Raw genomic sequence first — 26,333 nt, 5'->3', positions numbered from 1 at the left:
TTTTGTCAATTTTTCGATGCGTATCGATACTGAAATTTCTGAAATGCTTGAATTTCGCCGTGGGATTGTGTGTTTTGTGCATAATTGTACTGTTTCCTGCAGATTTTGTGCTCGCACCCAAAGTGCGCACATAAAGCCACATTGGGTTCATTTTCGCTGATTATTGCGCCTAAACAGTCAAATAGAGACAAAATAATGTCAAAATGCCAGTCTTGGCGAGTATTCTCTTAAACACCGTCCGTTATGTTTTAAATAAACGTAAACAGTTAAGTAAGAAAACGCATGTGTAACATTATAATGGATCCATGTGTCAGGTCCATAGACTGTAAAAAAAATATGGACGTAGTGTCCGTGACGTCACCCGTAGGTTTCTGAAGACCGTTTTTGAAGCCTAAAGTGGGCGTGGCCGACCGTCGCCATCTTGGTAGCGGGTCACTCCTGAATTTATTTATTTTTACAGTCGGACAATTAGCTGAGGTGACGGCTAACAAACAGCAGACAAACGGCTAATGATGACTAATGACCACAGCAGCGGGAATCCACCTGTCACTCAAAAGTGGACACCCTTAATTATGCAGAACTTTAAGGCTTAATATAATGTAAACGGATGAGTTATAAAAAAAATCCACCCCCCTCACAGTTGTCATGAAGTGAAAAATAAGCTGTATAGACCAAAGCCAGTTTTTGCACCAGGCTGTAAATGTGTTTTTTTCTGCTGTAAAGTTGGGTATTTTAACATGGGGGAGATACAGATTTGACTCACTTCTGCACCCAGCCTCAAGCGGCCAGTCGATGAATTGCCGTTTAATTCACTTCCGTGTTGGTTTCAAGAGAGAGACAGGGAGGTTGCCGGTTGGTCAGGTCTTAAAGTGACAGCAGCCTAATAGATATTTCTGCTAAATGGTTCTGATGTTGCCATGGTGATGCTGTCAGTCATATTCTACCAAAACAAACTACAATCTGATGTTTTCCTAAACTGATTAGGGTTTGATAGGCTAATTAATTGCCTTTTTCTTTGAACAGACCAGTTTTCATTTCAAATGACTGAAAGTAAGCTTGAGGTTCAGGATCATGAAGCGTTTCTCAAACCCAGTTCAGTCTTTTATCCTTTATCGCACTTGGCACGCTGGCCTACTCACGGCTCACACATGAACTCGCCGCGCTGTGCAGCTGTCCACACAAATAAACATTGTTTTATTGCCCGGGCCCGCCGAACAGAGGAACACTTGTTTCTTAAAGAAGAGAGGGGAAGAGAGGGGGTGTGGCTTTCGAGCTGGAGTCAGTCTATCCTGTAGAGCTCAGCCAGCACTCGGATTGACTCGTCCACCATCACGACTGTGATAAGACATTCAGCATCACCGCTGGGAGAGAAACGTCCACACTGTAGACTAGAGAGACAGTGAGGAACCTCGGAGTGTGTGTCTGTGTCTGTTACGCTAACACTATATGTCTTTTCTTCTACCTGGAATTTTTAACATAAGAAACTCAGGTCAAATTACACATTACAATTCTTGCACAAAGTAAAAGTATAGTTGTTTCAGAGGAAGAGATTTCTTTTTAGAATAATTTGAAATTATGTTAATTTAGATTTGAGGTTGACCTTAAGAGGATTCAGGTCATATTTGACTTTCTACGTTTTGCATAAAGAAATTAAAGCCTATTTTATTTAAAGATGGTTTGCAATGTGACATTTTCATGACAATTAAAATGTTTAACCTAGATTTTCATGTATCTTTTTTAGATTTTCCTGATTCCTATCCGGACACAATTATAAAAACGAATAATTAATTAATTACAACAAGCATTACTGTGTGTACAATGTTGAATACTTGTTAAACCTTTGACAAGTAGCCTAAGAACATTCAAATTTGCGTATGTGCTGCCAAGAGAGAGCAGTTGTCATGTATACATGATGCAACATGTCTTTTCAACCACACATTATCATTATTTCTGTGTACTGGGATAAAAGTTTCTAGTTCGGATATAAACAGCAATATCTACTGTAGTGATCAAACTAGAGTAAATCACCTTTTGAAAGTATCTTGACACTTAAAATAAACATTGAAACAAATTTTCAGTGCATGTGTGTGTGAGGTAAAAGGACATGAGCTGTTGAAGCTCCGCCCTCTTCTTGAAAGGGAGCAGCAGCTCATTTGCATTTAAAGGGACAGACACAAAAACGGTGTGTTTTTGCTCATCCTCAAAAAGTGACAACTTTAACATGCTATATAAAAATATCTGTGGGGTATTTTGAGCTAAAACTTCACACACACACACACTCTGGGGACATCAGAGATTTATTTTATATCTTGTGAAAAGGGCATTATACCACCCCTTTAAAGGACAAGATATCGCAGCAGACATTCAAACCGTTTTTTTTATTTTTTTATTATGAATATAGGACTGACCTGAAGTAAAATGCCATGTCTACTGTAAATACAGGTACACTCGCTTACTCGATCTCTATATACTCTATAGTATATAGCTTCAATGAACAATGTCAATGAGATCAAACATGTTTGGTTGCCAGGGGTGTTGTGTAGTGATACATAGAACTGTTGGGTGAAGCGGTCATAGCCGTGTTTTATTATGAATAAAAATATATATGAATATAACTACTAATAAATTGGAATGAAGTCATTGTTATTTAATTGTCTTTGAAAAAGTCACAGTGCAACAAATCCTAATGGTCTTAAAAAGGGCGTAGTATTTTCAGTTGCATTTTCATTTTGCTTAGATAAAGTATCAAATGTTATTCATGATTTAATATAAATTAACATATTGTTATGACTTGACTTTTTTTTTTTATATACATTTTGTTTTATAGCAGCCTTACGTTTTGTTTTAGCAGGAACCAAACAAAATGTTATTTGTGCTACATTTTCTCCTCTTCAAGTGTACTAAAGTTTGGAGCATTGCTTTGACCTTGTTTGACTCTTTGGGCAGGCAGGGAGAATAAATGGATATTGCTAGATCTTTTACTACTGGAGCGTATCTGGATAGCGCATAACAGATGGAGAAACTTACTCTCTCTTCACTATTCTCTGTCTTTCTCTCTGTTCTTCGGCTCTAATGAGTTGCCCGTGTGCTGCTGGCTCCTGATGCGGAGAAAAGACAGGATGACAGGATGAAGGGCGAGAGATTGGAAGAGGAGTGAGTGCAGGGGGGGGGGGGGGGGTCGAGAGAGAGAGAGATAGACTTCACTCTGCCTGACATATCGCATGAACTCACAGCGTGCAACGCAATACATTAGACATGCCTGACACATATGCACACACGTCTCCGAACACGTGCACATGAGCTCCGTACCTGATCTACAGCTGGAAAATGTTCTCCTGTAACCTATGATTAGTGGCGTTTAATAAGTCAAACATCACTATTACTTCTCATATTTTGGGTTAGGGGTGTGTTCGGTTCATGTCTAGTTCAGTTTTACTTTGAGTTGTACTGTAAAATGAAATAAATAAAAAATAGTACTTATTTATTTTATTTATTTTAAATATTATTTTATTTTTTTATAATATTATTTTTTATTATTTCTTTTTAAATAGTCATTTTGTAATCAGCCAAAATGTGCAGCCCTAGAGACTAGCACAGCAAACTTGGAACTTAAATAAATCGCATTTTAAGGTTTTTTTTTTCCTCAAATTGTGCAGTCCTACATTATCTTATTATGAGCATTTCAACACTGATATTTAATTGAAATCATAATAATCATATAACAATCATATGATGATAATCATTTGGTCTTTTTCTAAAAACGGTCTTTTTCTGATGATGTCATTAAGGCTACACAGATTATTGGGTAATGCTAACAATCGGGTTCCGGAAGTAAAAATTCCTTTTCTCCGTAAGGAAATTGATTAACGATAATTGATAAACCATTAAAGACAACCTTACTGTGAGATACGAGGTTGTTGATCAATGGTATTTGATTCTATTGAAGTTGTCAGCCTACATTATTTCTTATTCTTAAATGCGCATATAATATAAAAGCAACATTTGTAAATTAGTAGTTTTATTTTTCTCTATAATTTTTAAAGAGTAAGTTCCCCCAAAAATGAAATCACTCATTTTACTCACCCTCGTGTTGTTCCAAACCTGTAAGACTTTCGTTCATCTTCGGAACACAAATTAAGATATTTTTTAATAAAATCTGAGCCAGTTCTGTCTCTCCATTGACAGCTACGCAACTACTACGTGGATGCTTCAAAAAGTTCATAAAGAGATCGTAAAAGTAATCCATGTGAATGAAATGGTTTAGTCAAAAGTTTCTGAAAATACACGATCGCTTTATATGATGAACAGATTCAATTTAGGCTTTTATTCACATATAAACATTGATCAGCGAACATAAACAGAAGCTCAACTGTACTTGCTTGACGTGTGATAACAAACCTCATTGGTTCTTGCGGAAGCGTGCTGCGTAACACACGAGAAAGAACCTCATTGGTTCTCGCACGTCAAGCAAACATGCTTGAGCTTCCGTTTAACCAACCCTTTAAGGTATAGGCCACAAATCTGTGAGTAGGCTACATTTTTCAAAACTGAACAGGTGATGTTGTGTAATATTCAGTTACTGTAAGAAACTGTTCCAGCCGGTGGAGTTTACTGGTACTGAATATTACACATCACCTGTGTAGCCTATAGCCTACTCCATTAACTGGAACAGATTTTCACTGGAACTGAATATTACATCCAAATATTGTCATGTAATCAATCAGCATATTGTTGTGTATCTTCACCTATTGGAACAGTATTTCACAATTTTTCAGAGGAACTGAATATTACAAACAACTATTGCGAAAGAACGATTTACAAAACAACGATTGCAAAAGCGTGCACGGATTATGAATTTGTTCACTGTTACCGTTGTACCGTACATAGTTTTCTTTTTTCTTTTTCTGTATAGTTCTGTTTTGTTAATAGATTTTGCATTCTATTTTGGCTTTCTCGTGTGTCCCTATTTTTGTTGTGTCCCTTTTGAGCCACGGGGCGAAACGGGTATGGATTGAAAAACCAAAGCAAATACGGTTTACAAATCTGTGCACAGCTGAGACTTTTTCTCTGGTAGCCTACTTTTGGCGTAGGATATTTATTTCCATCAAGGTCAGGCTGCGATGTCAAATGTATTCCCAGGAATGAGTGATGCGCTTTCCGCTTTTAAAGTTTTATAAAATAAGTAGCCTAAGATATGGCTTGAATGGTTTAAAAGCATTAGCAAGAATAAAAGCGCATCCTATAATGTAACGCCATGCAGCCAAAGGATGACAGAAAAAAACAGATGCTGCGTTAATTGCGTTAAATATTTACTTAACACGGAATCTTTTCCCATTTCTACCAGTAACGCTTATTCAACTTCCCGCGTCTACTACCTGCGCAGATATCGACGGCACAACTGGGTTGTAGGTTGCCAGGTTGAGCTCACAAATGGTTTGAAATTTGCATGATGTGTTGATTGCGTGAGTAGGATGGGTTTCATACAAGATCTGGCAACTGGACAACCTTGGAATAATATATTGATGTGATTATTCATATAACGACGTTTGGGCCATACAAATAACGGGAGTTTCACGGGAGAAATGACGAAACGGGAGGGGGGCGGGAGATGGTTGTGAAATACGGGAGACTCCCTGGGAAAACGGGAGTGTTGACAGGTATGTGGATAATGCTAATGTATAATGATGATTTGTCAATGTTAACCAATAGCCAAATAGTGTTGTCTTCTCTTTTTCTCATTTTCCCCTTTCAGTCTCCCACAGTCTCACAGTTTAGTTCCTGGTCCTACCCATACATCTCCAGCCCTTTCCCACAGATTTGGTTGCATTTGCGCAACCTGTGCTGCCAATGTAATTAAATGGCTTCATTTGTGAGGACTTCCAGTGGGAATGTGAAATTTGGTCCATTTTTGGCATGTTCAGCGGGAGCAGACCAGGCTTTTGAACCTTTGGCATTTATAATATGTAGATCATAAGCCCCCTGTGTGTAGGCAGAACTCGTAGCTAATTGTCAGTCACATGTGAGAGGAAGGTCGCAAAGAACTAAACTTTTGAGCATATCTTATCCCACACTGCTTGTAACCACCCTAGCAACATGATACCAATCCCAGCTCCACTAGCATGGTGGCAGTGAGTGTTGCATGAACAAACTCAATATTAGACTTGCTTAGGCACCAACCACAAATCATTGAGGGTTGAGAAAACTTCTTGAGCGGTTTAGGAAGATTATTTGCTTATGCATATGTAAATATTGAGGGTAAATACAGGATTATAGTGTCTGCAGGCATCAGCTCCCACAGACTTGGTTTGTCCGAGTGTGTGAGACGAGAGTGTGTGTGAATGCACTTGTGTGTTGACCTTTACTCCAAAAACTTAACTATTCATACAATTTACTGCAGTTTCCAGCTGAGATGACCACGATAGTGGCTGTAAAACATCTAGTTTTATTCCTTTTCTTGCACATTGATTACAGATGCAGATTTTAAAAGACTTATTTTAATGCACAATACTATGACTAGGGTTGGGAATCAAAAATATATTTCAATTCTGGAATTGGGTACTTAAGGTCAGGAATCTGATACATAATTAATATATAATTAACATTTCAATTCCGCTTATCAATTCCTTTGTGCGCACTTTAATGTGCAAGAATGAGAACTCAATTCGGTACTCGCATGCTGAACAGAAAGCCACCTCTCATATTGTGTGCGAATACTGAATTGAGTTCTTTTGCATCTTAAATACACCCAAAATTATGTAAAAATGTCCTCGTAAACACCGTCAGCTTTGTCTTAAGTGAACGTAAACATCTGAGAAAGAAAACTCATGTGTATCAGTATATTGGATCCGTTCGTTGCCTTTTAATTTGACAGCAGCATAATAAATCACAGCATAAAAATGTTAATCAAACAACAAAAGACAAAGAGACTTTGTTTGTCTAAGACTATGCTGTGTTATTTTTTTATTTCAATTTTGGTTTTAGTCATTTTTATACATGCATCTATGTAGTATTTATTCATTTTTATTTCTGTTAGTTATTGTAGTGCTTCAAATTAAACTAAACAAAAATGAAACCAAAACGTATAATGCTTTAAAAGCTCACTACACTCTTTCTCTCTCTTCCCACCATCCCTCTTTTCCCCATGGAGGAATTGGGCTGTAATTAAATGTTTTATTATTTCCCTCTTTTCACTTTAATCTAGTTATTCTCAGCATGATTGTGACACTCATCTGTCAGCTGTAATTATCGTGCCAATAATATCTCAGGGACACTCATCAGGCATGGCAGATGTGAGTTTATCTCCATGTTCTGCTAACCACGGCGAGATTGCAAGAAACCAGCCACAGCCATTAGGAAATACATCTTCGAACAGCGCTGGAATGCACAGGCTCAGACAGCCTTTTTCATCCTTCTCTCCAGCTGAGACACAATCGGCCTGACGTCCGCAGTGCAGCTCTCCCCCCTTTCGCGCGCGCGCTCCTCCAATCCCCCTCGCTCTCGCGCGCTCCCCTTCCTGGGAAAGTCTCCGGGAAAGGTCTTGCATTTGCATAATCGTCTTTAGTGCCATTGTGGGCGGGCTCTCTGCGAGAGCGGCATCCGCCACTGGTCGGCTCGGCCACCTGTCCAGAACAAATCAAGCGACTCTTTGTGCGGCGGCCGGCCTCCTCCCTGCTCGCTCGCACATCCACATGCTAATGAATAAATTGATTAAATATGACTTAGATGGACAAAAGAGAGCCATTAGTCTGTTAACGAGAGCCCAAAGGATTTATTTGTTATTTGCGTGAGCATCACGATACATTGCAATATATTATCCGTTTTATTTAAGGACGTGTCATATCAATCGCATTCTTCTAAATTAAAACTCTCTAAAAAATTAGGTCATCTTGTATATATGCAGCCACAATTCATTGCCATTATCCTTGCATTGACATTTTTTCAAAAAACGCCGTTATTTTTTTATGAATTGAAGTCTTATGCTGAAGAAAAGTCTCTTTCCATTGCGTTATGTGGTTGCTAGGGTGCTCTGAGCGGTTGCTAGCTGGTTGTGAAATGTCCTAGTGAAAGTCTCTATATATGGCTCAGGTCTACAGGATTTTTTTTCTTTTCTGTCCATTTTTGTCGTCCATCAGGTGAATATTTCAAGTCTAATTGCTTGGGGAAACTAAAAGCATTTCTCTTCTACAAGCTGCTCGATTTGAGGCTGTTCTTATTTTTTTAGCCTGTGTTTATACAGCAGAACTGCATGAATATGAAGCATAGAGAGAGAGAGAGAGAGAGAGAGTTACAGTCTGGCTCAGGGACAAACATATGTCAGAAGTCTGAGAACAGCCTGACAGCACATCCTTACAGGCCAGTGTTCACTGGAGACTGCATACACGCTCACATGGAGAAGGTTTAAAGAGCTGACGTGCTTGACAGGTACAGACAAACCTGCAGACAGTACAGTGTGGAGCAGATTACAGTGGGCTGTTTGGTGCTATAACTGAAGGGCCGTTCACAGTTTACACCGACAGTAATTAAACCGCTGGATGTCACGTAGTTGCGGTGCTGTTAGACCGAATGTATCTGGGGGATCATGTGAGAATCCTGTCTCTGCACTCCCATTGAGATACTGCTTGTTAATATGTAAATGAATGCTCAAAAATTGATATATCACATAATATAACTGAATCTACACTACTATTCAAAAATATTTTTTTATTAAATTAATACTTTATTCAGTAATGATGCATTAAATTGATCGAAAGTGTCAGTAAAGTCATTTATAATGTTACAAAAGACTTGTATTTCAAATAAATGCTGTTCTTTTGAACTTTCTGTTCATCAAAGAATCCTGAAAACAAATGTATCACAGCACAACTGTTTTCAATATTGATATTAAAAAATGATAATGTAATGATGTCTAATTCAGCAAATCAGCATTAGAATGATTTTGAGAAGTTTTTTTTTTTTTAGTTACTGTGAGTTTCTCTAATCATCCTCTTCGTGTTCTCCAAGAAAAATTTATTGTTTTAAAATATCACCACCATGGTTGTTTGGACCATATGAACTACCGTTCAAAGGTTTGGGGTCAAAAAAATATTTTTTTAGAAGAAATTAAGTTTTATTCAGTAAAGATACATTAAATTGATCAAAAGTGACAGTAAAGGCATTTATAATGTTACATAATATTCTACAAAATAATGCTGTTCTTTTGAACTTTCTATTAATCATAGAATCCTAGAAAAAAAAACTATCACAGTTTCCACAAACTAGAGCAGCACAACTGTTTTCAACATTGATTATAAAAACAAATGTTTCTTGACGACAAAATCAGCATATTAGTATGATTTCTAAAGGATCATGTGACACTGAAGACTTCAGCTTTGTGACATTGAAAAATTCAGCTTTGCATCACAGGAATAAATTACAGTTTCAAATATATTCAAATAGAAAACGTTTCTTTTAAGTTGTAATAATATTTCACAATATTACTGTTTTACAGGGGTTTTTTGATCAAATAAATGGTGAACATAAGAGATTTGGCCCTAATTACTTCTCAGGGGAAGAAATTCCCCACAGTTCTGCTTTCACTGTCTTATCGGATAATGAGATATGAGTTTTATTTATTTTATTAATGCTCAGCTTTAGGAATGAGAATTATGGGAATGCAAAGTCATAAAGATAAAGTAGCAAAAGCAGCCTCTTTAGCCTAATTCTATGGGTCAGAAAAGTTTACAAAATTGTGGAATAGGATGTTTATTATCCATCCGTAAGTTGGTATTATAAAAACAATACATTAAAGGGTTAGTTCACCCAAAAATGAAAATTATCCTATAATTTACTCGCCCTCAAGCAATCCTGTATATGACTTTCTTCTTTTAGCCGAACAAAATCGGAGTTATATTAAAAAATAACTTGGCTCTTCCAAGCTTTATAATGGGAGTTAATAGTACCCTAGACTTTGAAGCCCAAAAAAGTGCATCCATCCATCATAAAAGTAATCCATACGACTCCAGGGGGTTAATGCAGGCCTTTTTTGGGCTTCAAAATCTAGGGTACCATTCACTCCCATTATGAAGCTTGGAAGAGCCAGGATATTTTTTTAATATAACTCCAATTGTGTTTTGGCTGAAAGAAGAAAGTCATATAAACCTGGGATGGCTTGAGAGTGAGTAAATCATGGGATCATTTTCATTTTTGGGTGAACTAGCCATTTAAATCCCGTTTACGTCAGTGGATTTCTCTGTCGCAGGTAGACGCATCTCTTTCACTCTCAAGCGTGACACGGCTTACATCAGCATCTGTAGTTTTGCATAATCCTGCATGGCCCGGTCGACTGCAGCTGAACGCAACCGAGAGGCCAGTAAGGAGATGATGTCATGGTTTGGGGTGAAGTGACTCCTGATGGGATCATCAATCACGGTTCAGGGAGGGACTGACAGAGCTAGATGGAAGGAAGGAAAGTGACTAGAGTGATAGAGGGAGATGGATAGACAGACGGACCTCCTGTAGAGTGTGAGAAGACTGTGTGAACAAATACAAGGAATGGTGCAGTACCGTTTATTGGCATCCCCATCTGACGTGGTGTGTGTCTGCTTATGTTTGTGTATGTCTGGGCAGCAAAGCTGATAATAGCCTTTTTAAAATAGGCCGTAAAACCCATTAAGCTTCAGCGCAATGGAGCCAGACGCTCTTCCAGGTACAGAAACGGAGCCAACTGTGCATCAGCACGTCAGGGAGATAATAGGAAGAACCCTTTTGAGGTCACAGAAGCTGGTTGTGTATTTCTGCATGAGAATCGTGTTGCACTAGGGCTGGGCGATAAAACGATAATTATCGCGATATAATATTCCTAGATACAATTATAACAAGAGTTCGATAAATGTTCCATATAATGTTTATGCACCAGAAGCGTAAGAAAACATCGCTACTCTTTTGAACCACGCCACACGGACCATTTATCCTCTCGGCTCAAACGGCAACACCGCGCGAGCTTACTAGAGCGTTTACTCCCTGATCGGTCTCGATCACACAACTACTAAACAGCGCTGTGAGATTGTAAGGCTGTGGTGGTGGTTGAAGACACGAGACGAAGATCAGGGTAAACACAAACTTTACTTGAAAAGTTCAAGCAGGACAGACACAAACACAACTAACATAAACGAGAACCGACAAGGGACTGAACAGAACAGGGAGAATAAATACACAAAGTGAATGAGGGAACTAAACAGGCACAGGTGGAGGAAGATTAAACTAATTAGGTAGGACTAACAAGAACGGGTGCAGACAGAAAGAACGTAATGTTACAGAGATCCAGTGAGAAGTGCTTGAATTCAGTGAAGAACAAGCCAAATGACAAAACTGAATCCCGTTAGAAGGGTTTTCAATCTACAAATCACCTTCATTTACCATGGATTTACTATAGTAATACTAACTGGCCGGCCCACATTGTACTGCGGCCCACTGGGAAAACTCTAAATTTTATTAATTATTATTTTAGACGTATTAAAGGAATAATGGATTATAATTACAGTATTTGTATCTATACCAAAAAAAAAAAAAAAAAAAAAATTGTGTGACACTATGAATAACCAATGGTTAATTTTAATAAAAGTAGTCCTAACTCCAACAGTCAGAATATTTACATTTTACCCTTTAAGGCTGTTTAAATTTTTACAGATGTTACTGTTTTTGCTAATGAACATAATTTTACATTTGCATCCCAACTCAAGCTACTGTCAACTTAAGCTACTGTCAAATGTGCATTTTTAAGAGATGAAAAACACATCATATTTTTAATATTGCAGCCTGCACTGCAAACTGCTGAAGATACACATCATCAAAGTCACGCCACACCAACTACCATCCGTTCAAATGTGCAGAAACTAAGAAATGTTTTCTGAGTTTATGTTTATAATTGTTTTCTGAGTTTATGTATAATGTTTAAGATATTTCTTTTAGGTAAAAAGGGCAAAAAAAAAAAAAAAAAAAGATTTTACTTGCATATTTTACTACTGGAATTTCAAATCGCCAGCACAATTTTATCAGAAAAACACAATTACAAGTATGCAACAAGAGGTCTATGCGATCAAGCCTGACATTTTTACTTACCAATATTGAGTTACTGTTGTAATGCATTCATACTCAAACTTTCAGTGTTTAGCTGAAGTGTAAATGTGCAGGTTGCCTCTGTTGGAGAAAGATGGGCAAGAAAAGGGCTGTTCCCATAGAGAAGCCGGCCAAAGTGGAGGGGGTTGAGGGGGTCAGACTCGGGGTGCATGTTGTTTTGTTTTTGATTTCTGGGGCAGGACGGGTTTGGAGCAGGTCATTCCAAGGCCAGATGTCTCTATCAGGTTCTCTCCCGTGCTTTCCCAGCCTTGCTGTTTAGAGACTCTCTCCTTCCATGGGAATTTTCATCACGTAGTGCAGCACAACACGTGTTTTCACCCCACCCGCTCTGTTCTACTGTATTAATCAGAATGACAAAGCGTAAAACGGCCACGATCGATTCTCACACTCCTTTGTGAGCGGCGCTGGCACACTTTAATAGTCTTTTAATGCACCATGTCTCCATTAAAACGCTGATAATGTGGCAGCGCCAGCCCCAAGGACAGATCGCTTCCAACAGGCTGGGTGTGATATTTATTCGTGCGGGAGCTCGCTCGATGCTTCAGCTTAATGTGTGTGGTCTCCTGGACGTTTGCATTTCGTGTTCGTTTTGATCCCTTTAGAGTTTGTGTGGAGGGACTTGACATCTGGGCCAAATTCTGGCTCAATTTCAGTTCCTACCAAAAAACCATTGCTGTTTTAATGTGCATCACTTTTTGGACTCCACCAGGTTCGTATATCTCAGAGGGGTCATTAAATCGTGGGCCAACAGGTCAGAGGTCACGGGGTGAAATGGGGACCAGAGGTTTGGTCAGTGTTGCACTGTCTTGAGAGACAGGAGGGTGAAAGCTATATAGACGAGATGAATTAGGTTTCACCACCCCCTGGTGTCTACGCATTTCTTGCCCCTTTGCAGCTTTTGCACTTGTTAATTTGTGGTCATGTTTGCTGTGGGCAGTATTTTAGTATTGTCAGTAGTAGTAGTATTAATTATAGCAGTGGATTTTTCGAAAAGTATTTCATTTCAGTGACCCGAGGCATATCAACTTTTTTTTAACATTGTGGACACTTTTGACTTGGGCCTAGCAACTGCGCAATACGCTAACAACCAATCAAAACACTTTTTCAACTGCATAGCAACACCCTGGCAACAACCCACAACATCATGGTGGTGATTTTTGCATATTAGGGTTAGGGTTAGAGTTAGGTTTAGTCAGATTTATTTATATAGCACTTTCTACAAAACAGATTGTTTCAAAGCAGATTCACATTAATTAACTGGAAAATAATGGTGTTGATGTTGTAAAATTATTCAGACAATTTCTGAAGGATCATGTGACACTGAAAACTGGAAGAATGATGCTGAAAATTCAGCTTTGTATCACAGTAATATATTACATTTTAAATATATTTTAAGTTATATTTTAATACATTTTAAGTTACAAATGATATGATCCCTTTCTCTCTAGACTTTCACTGTTCACCTTTATCCTAGTTCTCATTGACGGGACCCCTGACCACACTAATGACCCGTATGTCTGTATCTCTGTTGTCATCAACACGAGAGCAACAGGGAAAGCAGGAGAAAACGGCTCACTGTGTCTATCATTTCATGAGGAACATGAGAGGAACATGCAGCATATGGCAAGCACGAAGCCCCAGGGTACAAATTACCATCTTACCCTAAGCATTACCCTTTCAGCAGCAATATAAAGCATATTTAGTGTATGAGAGGATAGTTTGGGATGTCAGGACACCATCCCATTAGGAGTGCTTTGAAGTGAATCAGCACATAGGGGAATTGTCTTGTTCGAGATTCAAAGCCTTGACATATTCAGACCTCTTACATTTAATCTCTCTCTCTCTCTCTCTCTCTCTCTCTCTCTCTCTCTCTCTCTCTCTCTCTCTCTCTCTCTCTCTCAACATTGATGGTAATAATAATAAAGAAATGTTTCTTGAGCAGACATCAAATCAGCATATTATAATGATTTCTGAAGGATCATGTGACACTGAAGAATGGAGTAATGCTGAAAATTCAGCTTTGTAAAAACAGCTTAACATTATGGTCATATCACTCAACCTTACACAGTTGTACTTTTACTAGAGTCATTCAATGTCTCACCTGGATGCTTACCAGGTTTTTTTTTTTTTTTTTTTTTTTTTCTTCAAAGCAATTAAATGGTTTCATTTTCAGGGAAATGAATCCTGTATGAGAGGTTGATAAACTGTGGGTGTTGTAATTCATGGGCTGATGCTGTGCTTCGATGACTTGATTGTTTCATAGCCAAAAAAAAACCCTTTTCTATATATCAGACAGTCATAGTGAGTCAAATTATTAAACATGGATATTCTTGCTTCACCATTTTGTTGTTTTACTCCGACTCAGTCGCTGCTGTTTTATTTGAGGTTTGTTGAGGTGATGTGTTGTGCAATAGAGACTACTGATGTAAAGTTTTTACTGTTGCCTTCTGTGGTTTAAAACCTCAGTATATCAAATGCTTCTGTTCTGAACCAAAAGCACTGTGGCTTGTTTTTTTAATGATTTTTTTTTTTCTATAAAAATTTTGTTATATATCTGTCAAAAATGTCTAGGTAATATTTTACCCCAAAAGTGATAAAAAGAAGTAGTTTTAAGTCTATTTTAGGTCTATTTTGCCTATACAATTCATAATACAATTTGAATAATATATTTAATATATACAAAATAATTTATACGTAATGTTATTATTTATTTTACTTCCTTTTAATTATGCTGATTTAAATGAAACATATTTTATTGCTAAATATATTGCATTCCATATGAAATATTTAAATACTAAAGAATTTATACATGATGATATTTATTTCATTTTATGCTGATTTAAATGAAAAAAAAATATTTTATTTCTAAAAAATACTGTATTCTAGTAATTAGAATCATCATTAATGCCAATTACAAAAAAAATCTCAAAAGTAAACATCTAAGTGTATTACAGTAATGAGAATTTGGGGGGTAAGTTGTTCTTAACTGTCATGAAAATAATCGTTTCTTTATGCATAATTTCTTTTGATTTTGTGGTGAAATGATTCTATGTTTTAATTGTAAGCTGTGTTCCGCCGTTGTATGATATCACCAGACTTAAAGGGCACCTATTATGCAAAATTCACTTTTACATGGTGTTTGAACATAAATGTGTGTTGGCAGTGTGTGTACACAACCACCCTATAATGATAAAAATCCACCCAGTGCTTTTTTTTAAATCCCCATAAATCATAAGCACTGTCTCAGAACAAGCTGTTCTCAGATTCGGGGCAATGTGACGTCACTTTGCACAGGCCCCTCCCATGACTGTTGATTGACACTGCAGTTTGAGCATAGACCCGCCCTGAGTGAGCTGGACACAGTCCGCCATTGTTTCCACGCCGGAGCAGCTGTAGACAAGAATGTCTCCTAAGCGATTGAGGTGTTTTGTTGTTGGATATAAGAATGAACATAGCAGTCTTCATTTACTCTCATTGTTACTCGAGGATGGATCTGTACTATTTGTGATCCAGCTTATGGTCTTCAGAGCGACAGGACTAACGTTACTGACCACGGCAGAAATGAAAGTGAGAGCGCGCACTTTATGACAGCTCATCGAGTCGTTTTACAGATATATAGTTTACCAGTTTTTAAGCACCCACTGAAAAGGTGTGTATACATTTGTTTACTGTTAGTTGTAATGAGTGTTTTGTGTACTTCGCTGTGCATGTTGATGATAATGAAAGGGTGAGAGAGAGAGTTTATGGATAAGACTTTAATGCGCACTTCTTATACTGTGTTTATTCAGCGCTTACAGTTATTTTCTGGAGTAAAACTAACGCTTCATCTTTTTTGTGATGTACAATAAACTTCATTGAACTCATCAGTATATTTTGGTCATCATTCAGACGGGGTTTGCTACAATAGGCTTGTAATAGTGGATAAAAGCAGATGACAAATAAGTTATAACCGTAATTAAACTAAACTATACCTGTTCTATCTCCATACAGCATATTTTCTCTGGCTCTGTGGGCATTATTGTCCGACTCCGGGTCGAAATGAACGCCGCTACTGAGAGTTTGTGTTTTTGATTGTCCTGGCTCTGAGCGCGAGCTCGTGAGGCTCCGCCCTATGGGCCGGCAGCAGCAGTTCATTTGCATTTAAAGGGATACACACTAAAACGGCGCGTTTTTCTGAGCGCCAAAAAATGACAATTTAAACATGCTGTAAAAAAATATCTGTTGGGTATTTTGAGCTAAAACTTCACATACACACTCTGGGGACATCAGAGACTTATTTTACATCTTGTGAAAAGGAGCATAATAGGTGCCCTTTAAGGTATAGAGGCCATGGAGATTTTGGACAGCATCCTAGTTGCATAAAAAGCATCCAAACTGGTTCACTATTTAAAATAAACTGAGCTTTATACAGTCCCAGAAGTCTGTCCAGTCGTTTAGAGTCAGTCAAACTTTACACAGCACATAAATCATTCTCTTTCACAGCCTTTAGCCGGGTGCCAAGCTGTGGCCCATCCCGCCCACTGGGCAGTGCCACGCCAGAGCCAGCTGAAAGCCCGTTCACCCCTCAGTCCCGAACCGTGGAGAATTGAATGAACTCCCACTTCACTTAAAGATCGCAGGGACAGACCTGGATGATGCCAGAAAAGCTCACGGGGTGAAGGAGCCCTTCGGGTGCTTTATCAGAGCTCAAAGGCAGTTCAGTGCCCACTCAATGCCCCTATTGTGCCCCTGTGAGAGGACAGGCCAGGTCGGGCCGGTTCTGGAAACTGACCTTACAATAGAGGGACGCACAAAGAAAAGCCTGTGCAGACTGAAGCCTGAAAACATCGGGCCAACGTTTGCTGCACAAACACACACACAACACCACAGACCTCCGGTAGAATGTGCCATCCCTGCCCAGAGGTCTCGTGTGATTATTTAGTCCTTTGTGAATTATTATTATTTTTATTTTTTTAAGTTTCCATTTCCTTTCTTTGTGATGTCATGCTTTTATTATGACTCATTTCTCTTCTCTGCATGGGTGTTGTTTTAAAACGCACTTTGTCTCCGTTCTAACAGTCACACTTTTTTGGGTTCTCATGTTTCTCTTTATTTTATTAGAATGAATATACTGTTATAGTTTGTATTAATATTTTGTATTAGCTTATATTCTTTTTAGATTTGATTCAGTTTTAATAATTTTGTTTCGCCATTTTAACTATTTATATTAAATATTACTGTTTAGGTTTAATTCATTTTTTATTTCAGTTTTAGTTTTAGTTCAGTTTTAGTTTGTTCATATTTATTTATTTATTTATTTTATTTATTTATATATATAGATAGATAGATAGATAGATAGATATAGAGAGAGAGATATAGATATATAGATATAGAGAGAGAGATATATATATATATATAGATATATAGATATAGAGATAGAGAGAGATCTAGATATAGTAATATAATATTATATTAATCTAATATTTATATTTTTTTCAGTTAATGAACATGTTTTATTATTTTAGTTAACAGTATTACATGGCTTGGTTGAATTCTAATGTAGAATGCGGTCTGTTATTTCTTGATATCAGACCGCTGCTAAGTATAACACACCGTTGCCATGAAAAACAGAGCGTTGCTATGGACGCAGGATTCTAACCGTAGAGACAGAACAGACTATTTTCTTTAGCGGAAGCAATACAATCGTTTTTAAATCAATAAACACTTTTTTTAAATCAATATTTTGTGTCAAATTATTGATTTATTTGGTAGATAGCCATGTAATAAGCGGGATAATGTAGAGCGAGGCGGTTGTTATAGCAAATACAACCCCTTCAGGCTGATTCAAGACCCCTCCGCTTTGCGTTGGGGTTCTGATCAGCCTGTCGGGGTTGTATTCGCTATAACAACCGCCTCGCTCTACATTATCCCTTACATAATAACCCTGTGGCTGACGCAATGTTATCCATCACTTTTATACCAGATTAAATTAAATTTATTAGAAAGTGATAAAGATGGAGAAAGTTTTTCAGTGAGATAAAAATGTAATGAGAGTCTTCAGTGCAAGAGAAACTACTTAACAAGAGAAGTTTCTGTATATTTGTGTGAAACTTGCAGTCATGTTCTAGGTGATGCTTGCATTACAAACATATTTAGGCCTAAATGCTTCAAAGAAATAATTGTGTTCGCGATGGCGTTGGCCTTGTGTGCATTATTAAAAATGACTTGAAAGACCCATTGCCACTTTTTCCCACTTTCTCTTGTTTAACAATTTCCTGCCTTTGACGGAAATTTCTGACTTTCTGTGTTTTCACTTTTATACGGTAGGGGCGCTATTAAGCATCTTTTGAAAGAGTACAGAATCTCCTGCTCAAAACACATGCGAAGAAGATGCAGAAACAAGCAATATCATACATAATCATATGCATATATAAAAATCATCAACATTAAACCGCATATAAATCAAAACTGCCTAATGTTACTGAATGAAATGTTGACCCAGGATGAGCGTTAGGGGTGTTGATGGACTTGATTTACTTCATCTATGTTTTGATCATTGTTCTGAATCCCATCCAAATGTAGTCTTTGACAAAAACATGATTTTTCTCAGCTTTTTGCTAAAAATGTTGCTTTTTTATGAAACTAACCCACATTCAAGTGTTGATAAAAAATAAAATAAAAAGAATGCATGAAGCTAGAATAAAATGGCTTTTTTGTTTAAAAGCAGAGGGGCTGTTCCTTCTTTTGATATATTGCATGTTCAAATATTCATACAACAAAGTATTCTGGGGGCCATGACATTTTTGTGAAAATGTTCAAAAACACTGGCGGTGGCTGGAAACTTTTTTTTTTTTTTTTTTTTTTTTAACGCTGGCGTGGAAAGAGTTAACGTTGTAGTTTCACTGGTTAATTTAGCAGTTGATGTCTAGAACATGAGAGCAGGAAGGAGACGTTTATCTCTCGTTCTTTCTCACTTTTTCGTTCTCTCACTTTGTTTGGTCTGTTGCGGATATCCTGCCGTCGGGTCCGACCGCTCCAACTTCTGCCTGCAAACAGGAAGTGACTGTGTGTGCAGTGGTGGGAGCTTCCTGTTACGACTGGCCTGTTTGCTGCCACACCTATGACCAATAATGGTCTTTTTGACACAGTGGCCGTATTCATTAGTGTTCACTTACAAAAACATCACTGTTAGGAGTGCTCATACTTAGGCATTTGAACAAGCTGCAGGCATTAGGTGTGGTTAGTTGAGGAGAGGTGTGTGATCAGATAAATTTTGAACTTGTCAATGTGAAAGTCTGATTTAAGTAAGCTACTGTTTGTTGATTAATTTACTTACACTACTGTTCAAAAGTTTGGGGTATTTTTTTTTTTTTTTTTTTTTTTTAAAGAAGTCAATACTTTAATTTAGGAAAAAGCATTGTTGGGTTCGAGTCCACCATATTCGAGTCTGAGTTGAGTCCGAGTCCAAAAAGGACAGAGTCCGAGTCCAACTAAATATTACTGTATGTCGTTAAAGACAGGGTTGGTGATTTGTTCCAGAAACAGTTTTGTTATGCTGGTTGAAAGTCTCTTCACATCCTGATAGTATTCACTAAGTTAAGTTGTCTAAATGTATTTATATGTATACTGTATATCTCGTCTGTGGAAGGTGTTTAATTCAAGATTTTATTGACTTGTTTTAACCATGTTTTTTGGTTTCCACATCATCTCATGCTTGCTGAGCAAACTGTAAGTCAACATGTAATGGAAGTTAGGACTTGACTTCTGTATCGTGACATAAGCTACTGTATTTCTGAGTTAAACAGCTTTTTTAATGTGAAAAACTATAGAGCGGGACTTGACTGTATCCATCGATATGGGATCTGAAAAGAAAGACAGATCCGTTTTCTCTACGTTTGCGGCTCTGTGTTTTGTGTGGGTTTTATATGACAGGTTGTTGGCTATAGGCCTTGGTCAGGGTAGTTGCCATATTGAATTTTACATGGATGAAGATGAGGCTTTGACAGACCTAGAGTCATTACAATAGCATGCAGTGTGTATAAAGGTCAAAGATCAAAATAACTTTTTTGTAAATAACTGTTTTGTAAAGATGCTGAGCCATTTTTAATGTATTTTTTAACACATTACATTATTGGCAGTTTATTGTATGGATCTATGTTTCCAAATGGATGAATATTTTGTTAGTGCACTGCCCTGTCTGCCTAAGCCACACCTGCATTAACCATATTTCCTGCATTAACCATATTTACTTAACCATAAGTAAATTTAACATAGTAAAAAGCTATAGCAATGATCAGTATATAAAGAAAAGGAATAAATATTACCGGTATTTTTCACAGTGTGGACTCCAGACTCAACATTAAGTTTTTACTAACCCCACCACATAAAAAAAGAAAAACGGTAATTGTTTTTGTCATTTTGATGTGAACAACTGCTTCAAAGAGGTTAGAATTTTTTTTTTTTTTCAGGTAGGTCTATATAAAATACTACAGAAATTGAACAAGTTATTCAGTCAAGAGCAGTAAGTGATTTTCTCTTTGTCTTTTGTTGTTTGATTAACACTAATGATAGACATCAGCAGGTAAGCTATATTAGGCTTCTGTCACTTTAAGACATGATAGACAGATCCAATATACACTGATTTTCCCCTCAACTGTTTACTCTCACCTAAGACATAACTGACTGCGTTTACGTGAATACGCACCAATACAAACTTTTTGGACACAATTTTTTGTGTATTTCACTGTGTAAAAACCTATTAGGACGTGAAAGGAGCACGCGCTTCGGGTATATGTGCCGTCTCAGACATTCGTGCAAGTACCAAATGGACCACTTGCACTGAGCTTCGTGACACACTTCCGTTTGGAAATAGTACGTCTCACTTATTTTCGGTTATGTTTACTTTCAATGTACGTACTCTGGTCAATGAGTTGAACAAACGCCACATAAAATGAGTGTCCGCAATAAGATTTAAAAATTTGTCAATTTTTATTGACAGGAGAAGGTATATTCTGATGTTTACTGCGTGCAGAATTTTCCAAACTCATCGGAACATGAAGTTATAATCCAACCCAAGCCGATCTGAGAAAGCAGCGGGTGTTAAAAATACGCCATTATTTCACCACAGGGTGTCAGTGTTCGTAGCTGTATGAGAACAGATGAATAACATCAGTACGAACCACAAACATTTATTTATTTGGATTAAATATTTTAATCATTCTGTGTCATTTTTCAATGTCAGTCTTTTCACGATTTACATGTTATGCCCAAAATGCTATAATATTCAAAGTAGTTGACTGTCATTCTCCTCTACGCTGTGTGCGCTATTTATTAAATAGCCTAGCCTATCTAACATTGTTACATTGTTTCCTATTGGTATATTAGATTTCTGGAAATGTCTGAAATGTCAACTTCAGGCTTGACTTAGTGAGTTTGGGCCGTGTCGTCTTGTTTTTGCTTAGACGGGTTGTGTTTGGGAAGCCAATAATATTTTCATTTGGTGGCTCTCCCAGAAATGACATGCTTTAGCTTTAACATTTGCATGTTTCTGAGATGGTATTGCATTTTCATGTCAAGTCAGAAAATAATCGATAAAAACAGGCAGGGTCATTAATGCAATTTTCTGTTCTGATATGACAGAATACAGCACAGCTTTGAGTTAGCTGGGCACACCTTATTAGAGCATGGATTCAAAGCAGTGGTCCACCTTATCTGGACCGCACAGGGCGATTGTTCCGGTTGCTATGACAACCACTCCACCTTCTGTTTATAGAGATGAAGTGGTGTGTTTGCCTGTAATTTCCTGAGCTCGACAGCGGAAGTCTTGAATTGACTTCTATGGCTTTAATATACATGACACACACCTGTAGACTGCCATTCATTTGGAAGCAACAATCACCTGAATCTGATCACCTCTCTCGTGAATCTACAGGGAGCAGTGTGTGGCCTCAAGTCTTAACAGATACTTTCTTACCAACAAACACTGAAGTGGCCACAATGCAGTAACGGCAACCAGAACAGTTTGCTGAAAAACATTCATGCTTACAGTACATCCTTAACTGGGCCATTAGCAAGCGTTCTTGTCAGGTTTGAGAGATTCAGGCCTTATTTGACGGGACATTTCTGAATCTTTCTGTTGTTTCGTCCGATTTGCCTGATTGAATGTTTAGACTGGGTCATTTCATTTTTCTTCATGTTTACATTAGTGGCTCCTGTTTCTTTCATGTGAAATTCTTATGGCTTTGCTTGGACTGTGTTTACTGCTGGCTGACCGCAGCGGCTCAGTTCTGAAGAAACAGCAGTCGTGTTGTCGATATTGTGTCAGTCTTTCTGGTGCCGCACTTACCAGTCATTGTCTAGTACCCTTTTTCCTGTTTGTTTCTTTATTTTGTGGTGTATGTGTGTGTGTTTCTCAGTAAAAAAAAACATATTGATATACATATGATTGAAATTTGCAGTATTTGCATATGAAAAAGGATGTTTTCTATTCTTGTGTGTTTCTATTCTTATGAGTTTAAAAGGGTGTTTTTATTTATTTAAAATTATATCGATTTATTTAAAAAATATTTAAACATTGGCATATTTATATATTCTCTCTGCGTCTCGCGCGGAGGAGCAGCGCTTTAATTCAGTTAAACACAGATATTATGTTGCTTCTCTAATTTTACCGCCGGTATACTGCTCTCCCAGCGCGCGCGCGCACCCCTCTCTCTCTCTCTCTCTCTCTCTCTCTCTCTCTGCGTCTCGCGCGGAGGAGCTGCGCCTTAATTCAGTTAAACACAGATATTATGTTGCTTCTCTAATTTTACATGCAAGTATAGCCGAAATTATGCGTATTTGATTTCATCAGACGACGGCTCGATTACCAGGATTTTTGTGCAGATTAACGTCTTGGAAGGGAGAGCTGGTTATGTCTTAATAGGTCGCGTTTCAGTCACCATTTCATATTCATTCCGTTGTCTGACAACAGAAACCGTAAAATATAGGCTACCAATGAAAACAGTTTTATTGAGAATTTAGCTTCATCAAAATGGGCACAGAGAGAGACAAACAATAATGTAATAATAAATAATAAATGTACATTTAGCATTTTCAGAAGAGCTGCATGAACAAGTTCTTTGAAAAACATCTATGACCTTTGAAACATGTCTTGTCTTCATGCTCTATATTGACTATGGTTTCAATAATAAACATACATTTGCAAAAAGCATCTATATTTGTCCATGCCCATGTTGATTAGAGTATTACAAACTTGAAAAGTATTAATTTAAGGTACATTTAGAACAAATAAAAAAAAGTGTGATTAATCGCGAGTTAACTCATGCAATCATGCGATTAATCGCGATTGAAAATTTTAATCGATTGACAGCCCTACTTTATTGGCAAATAAAGTCGAATAAAGATTTGTACTGTTGCTCAGGTGTATTTCTCCAGCAACATATAGGGCCCTATCTTGCACCCAGCGCAATTGACTTTGTACACCGACGCATGTTTCATTCCTATTTTGCACCCGCACAAAGCGCGCTTTTCCCTCCACAAAAGCACGTCGCTAAACTAGGGAATGAACTTGCGCTCCCTGGGCGGTTCAGCGCAAAAAAGGAGGCGTGTCCCGGCGCAAACAATCCCTGGTGCTATTTTACTGTTCCATAAAACAATTGCGCCACTGGCCAAAAAAACCTAGTCTAAAGTCAGTGGCGCATCGCGCGTTGTTCATTATGCTATTTTAAGGGCGCATGCTTGACCATAATGTATAGCGTGCACAACGCGCATACACTTTGATTCTCTAATCTACACAGAAGCAGCAGTTTTCATTTTTGCAAATCATATTATTACAAACGATAGATAGATAGATAGATAGATAGATAGATAGATAGATAGATAGATAGATAGATAGATAGATAGATAGATAGATAGATAGACAATTTATTATAAAAGCATACATCTAGCTTACACATTTACCACATTATTATATGCCTGTTTAATTTGGGTGTGTTTCTCCATCCCCAATGTCACTTCTCTCTCTTTTACGGCCGTGACGAGAGCGTTGCTCTCCTCGGCTGTGAACCGCTCCTGGCGCGTGCCTGGCAAATCCGCCAATACGCCAAGGAAAAAGCGCGTCTGCTCTTTAAGGGAATGTGAGATGTCGCTCTGATTGGTTTATTTCACGTTACGCCCAAACCACACCTATGAATAATGAAGCTACTTCAGACCAACCCCTTTTAGATTTGCGCCGGGCGCAAGAGCCATTTATCCCGCCGGGAAAATAGCAACAGGGCCGAGACCCGCCCACAAAGTTACTTGCGCTTTGCCACTTGCGTTTCAGATCGTTAAAATAGGGCCCATAGAGTATATTGTTAATATTTAACATATCGCCCAACCTTGTACACACTAAGTCTTTTTTGTTTTAAGTTTTCTTTTCTCTTTGACCTTTTTATTCCGTCTTGTTTTCTTTGTAAGTGTGTATGTGTGTGCGTGTCCAGCGTTGAAAAACATGTCCAGTGATTATTCTAATATGCTTGAGGGAGTCATGCAGAGGAAGGAAAATAAAAGGCGTCAGCCCAGCTGATCTGTAATGTCCTGTTGAGGGGCTGAAAGAGGCCAGTCTGTGCCACACCGCCGCCCTCAGCCGAAGAGAAGGGCTCCTTTCTCCTGCCTCATTCCCTGCTGCTTACACAAACACATGCCATGCTCTCATCCGCTCGCACTGTAGATGCTGTGTTCGCAGCGAGCGGCTTTGAGCGCCGTTGTTTGCTATCTGGGAAGCGGGCAGGTGGGGATGGGCCGCTATGAAAGCCAGAGGCTAATCAGCCTCAAATAGAGGTGCATCTCCATTTACAATATGACGGAAGAGGGCCAGGGCTCTATAGTGAAAATATTAGGAAGTAGGGCCGCCTTGTTCGTTTCACCATATGTCAGGTGGCGTTTGAGCAGTTAGGGATGGAACTGTAATTTCGAGCCTAGGCCTTTGACGTTCCCAAAGGAACCCGTACGCACTCCCCGTTCTTCATGCCAACAGCAAACATATGTCACAGTCGTTGGAATTTGGGTTGCTTTGTAACGTGTTGTGTGTTTGTGCTAGTGATAAATGGTGCTCGATGACAGGGTCATGAGAACACGCATATGGCCTGTTAATTGCTTTGTGTTCATGTTCGAAAACACAAAATATGCGAAGACATTGAGGTTGCGTTCAAATTCACATGCTTTTATAACGGCACACTACAGCAGGCAAAGCATTTTTGATAGTAAAACAGCACGTAGGCATCCACATAATTAAATGTCTTGTCCTTGTTTATTTCTGCTTGTGTTTGCAATTTAAGGATTAACATTAATTAGCTTAAAATTCATGAATTAATTTTTAGAATTTCATGAAAACTTTTAGATTCTTTTATAAACTGCTATTGAAATGTAGCTTTTTTTTTCAGCTGAAAAAGTCTGTTGCGTAAGGGATTAATATTACCCCCCAAAAAAACATTTCATAGGCACATTTGGCATACCAGTATACTATGATTTTGTATGCACTAATTTGTCTTTCGCTTATTTATGAGAGATAGCAATGGAATTGTGATGTAGCTTGAGAAACTAAACAAATTCAACCATCTTATGCTGGTTTTTGTTGTTTTTTATATATTTTTCAGGCACTGCAGAAGTTGGCAAGTCAGTATTTAAAGAGGGACTGGCCTGGGATCAAACCAGATGATCAGAGGACAGACTACAGGTGAGTGAAAAAAACAAGTTTATTAATCTTGATGTTTAATGACTATCATTTTCCCGCTGGGTGCTTTACAGTGAGTTTGTTTCTTGAGTCTTACAACACTGCCATAATTAAGTTTTAAAGTAGTCTAGTGATTAATTTCACTGCGGAAAGTGTTGTTCTGACTACTATAGGACTGCTATTTTATTATTTGACACTTGGCATGGTAATAATAAACATTTGGATGTACATGATGGTGAGTTGTTTCAAATAGAACTACATGAGCTAAAGGAAATGAACTACATGAATTAATGGGGACCTGTTATGCCCCTTTTTACAAGATGTAATATAAGTCTCAGGTGTCCCCAGAATTTGTCTACGAAGTTTCAGCTCAAAATAACCCACAGGTAATTTATTATACCATGTTGTAAATTCCCATTTTTGAGTAGAAGCAAAAACATGCTGTTTTCTTTTATGTATCTTTAAATGCAAATGTGCTGCTGCTCCCCACCCCACTTTCCAGAAGAGGGCGGAGCTTTTACAGTTCGTG

The 26,333-nt window shown here is 38.0% G+C and overlaps 1 protein-coding gene across 2 annotated transcripts in view; it reads left to right on the top strand.

The window, feature by feature from the left end:
• Nucleotides 1-26,333, top strand: part of fchsd2 (FCH and double SH3 domains 2) — a 94,058-nt gene that overhangs the window by 28,479 nt on the left and 39,246 nt on the right. For both annotated transcript variants that reach the window (XM_084125009.1, XM_084125010.1), the window contains exon 4: nucleotides 25,728-25,807. In XM_084125009.1, the coding sequence (XP_083981135.1) occupies nucleotides 25,728-25,807 (80 nt within the window). The remainder of the gene's footprint in view (nucleotides 1-25,727; nucleotides 25,808-26,333) is intronic.

This window comes from Abramis brama (genome assembly GCF_963993115.1).
Source record: "Abramis brama genome assembly, chromosome: 9".
NCBI lineage: Eukaryota > Metazoa > Chordata > Actinopteri > Cypriniformes > Leuciscidae > Abramis > Abramis brama.
This window is presented reverse-complemented; position numbering and strand designations above follow the sequence as displayed.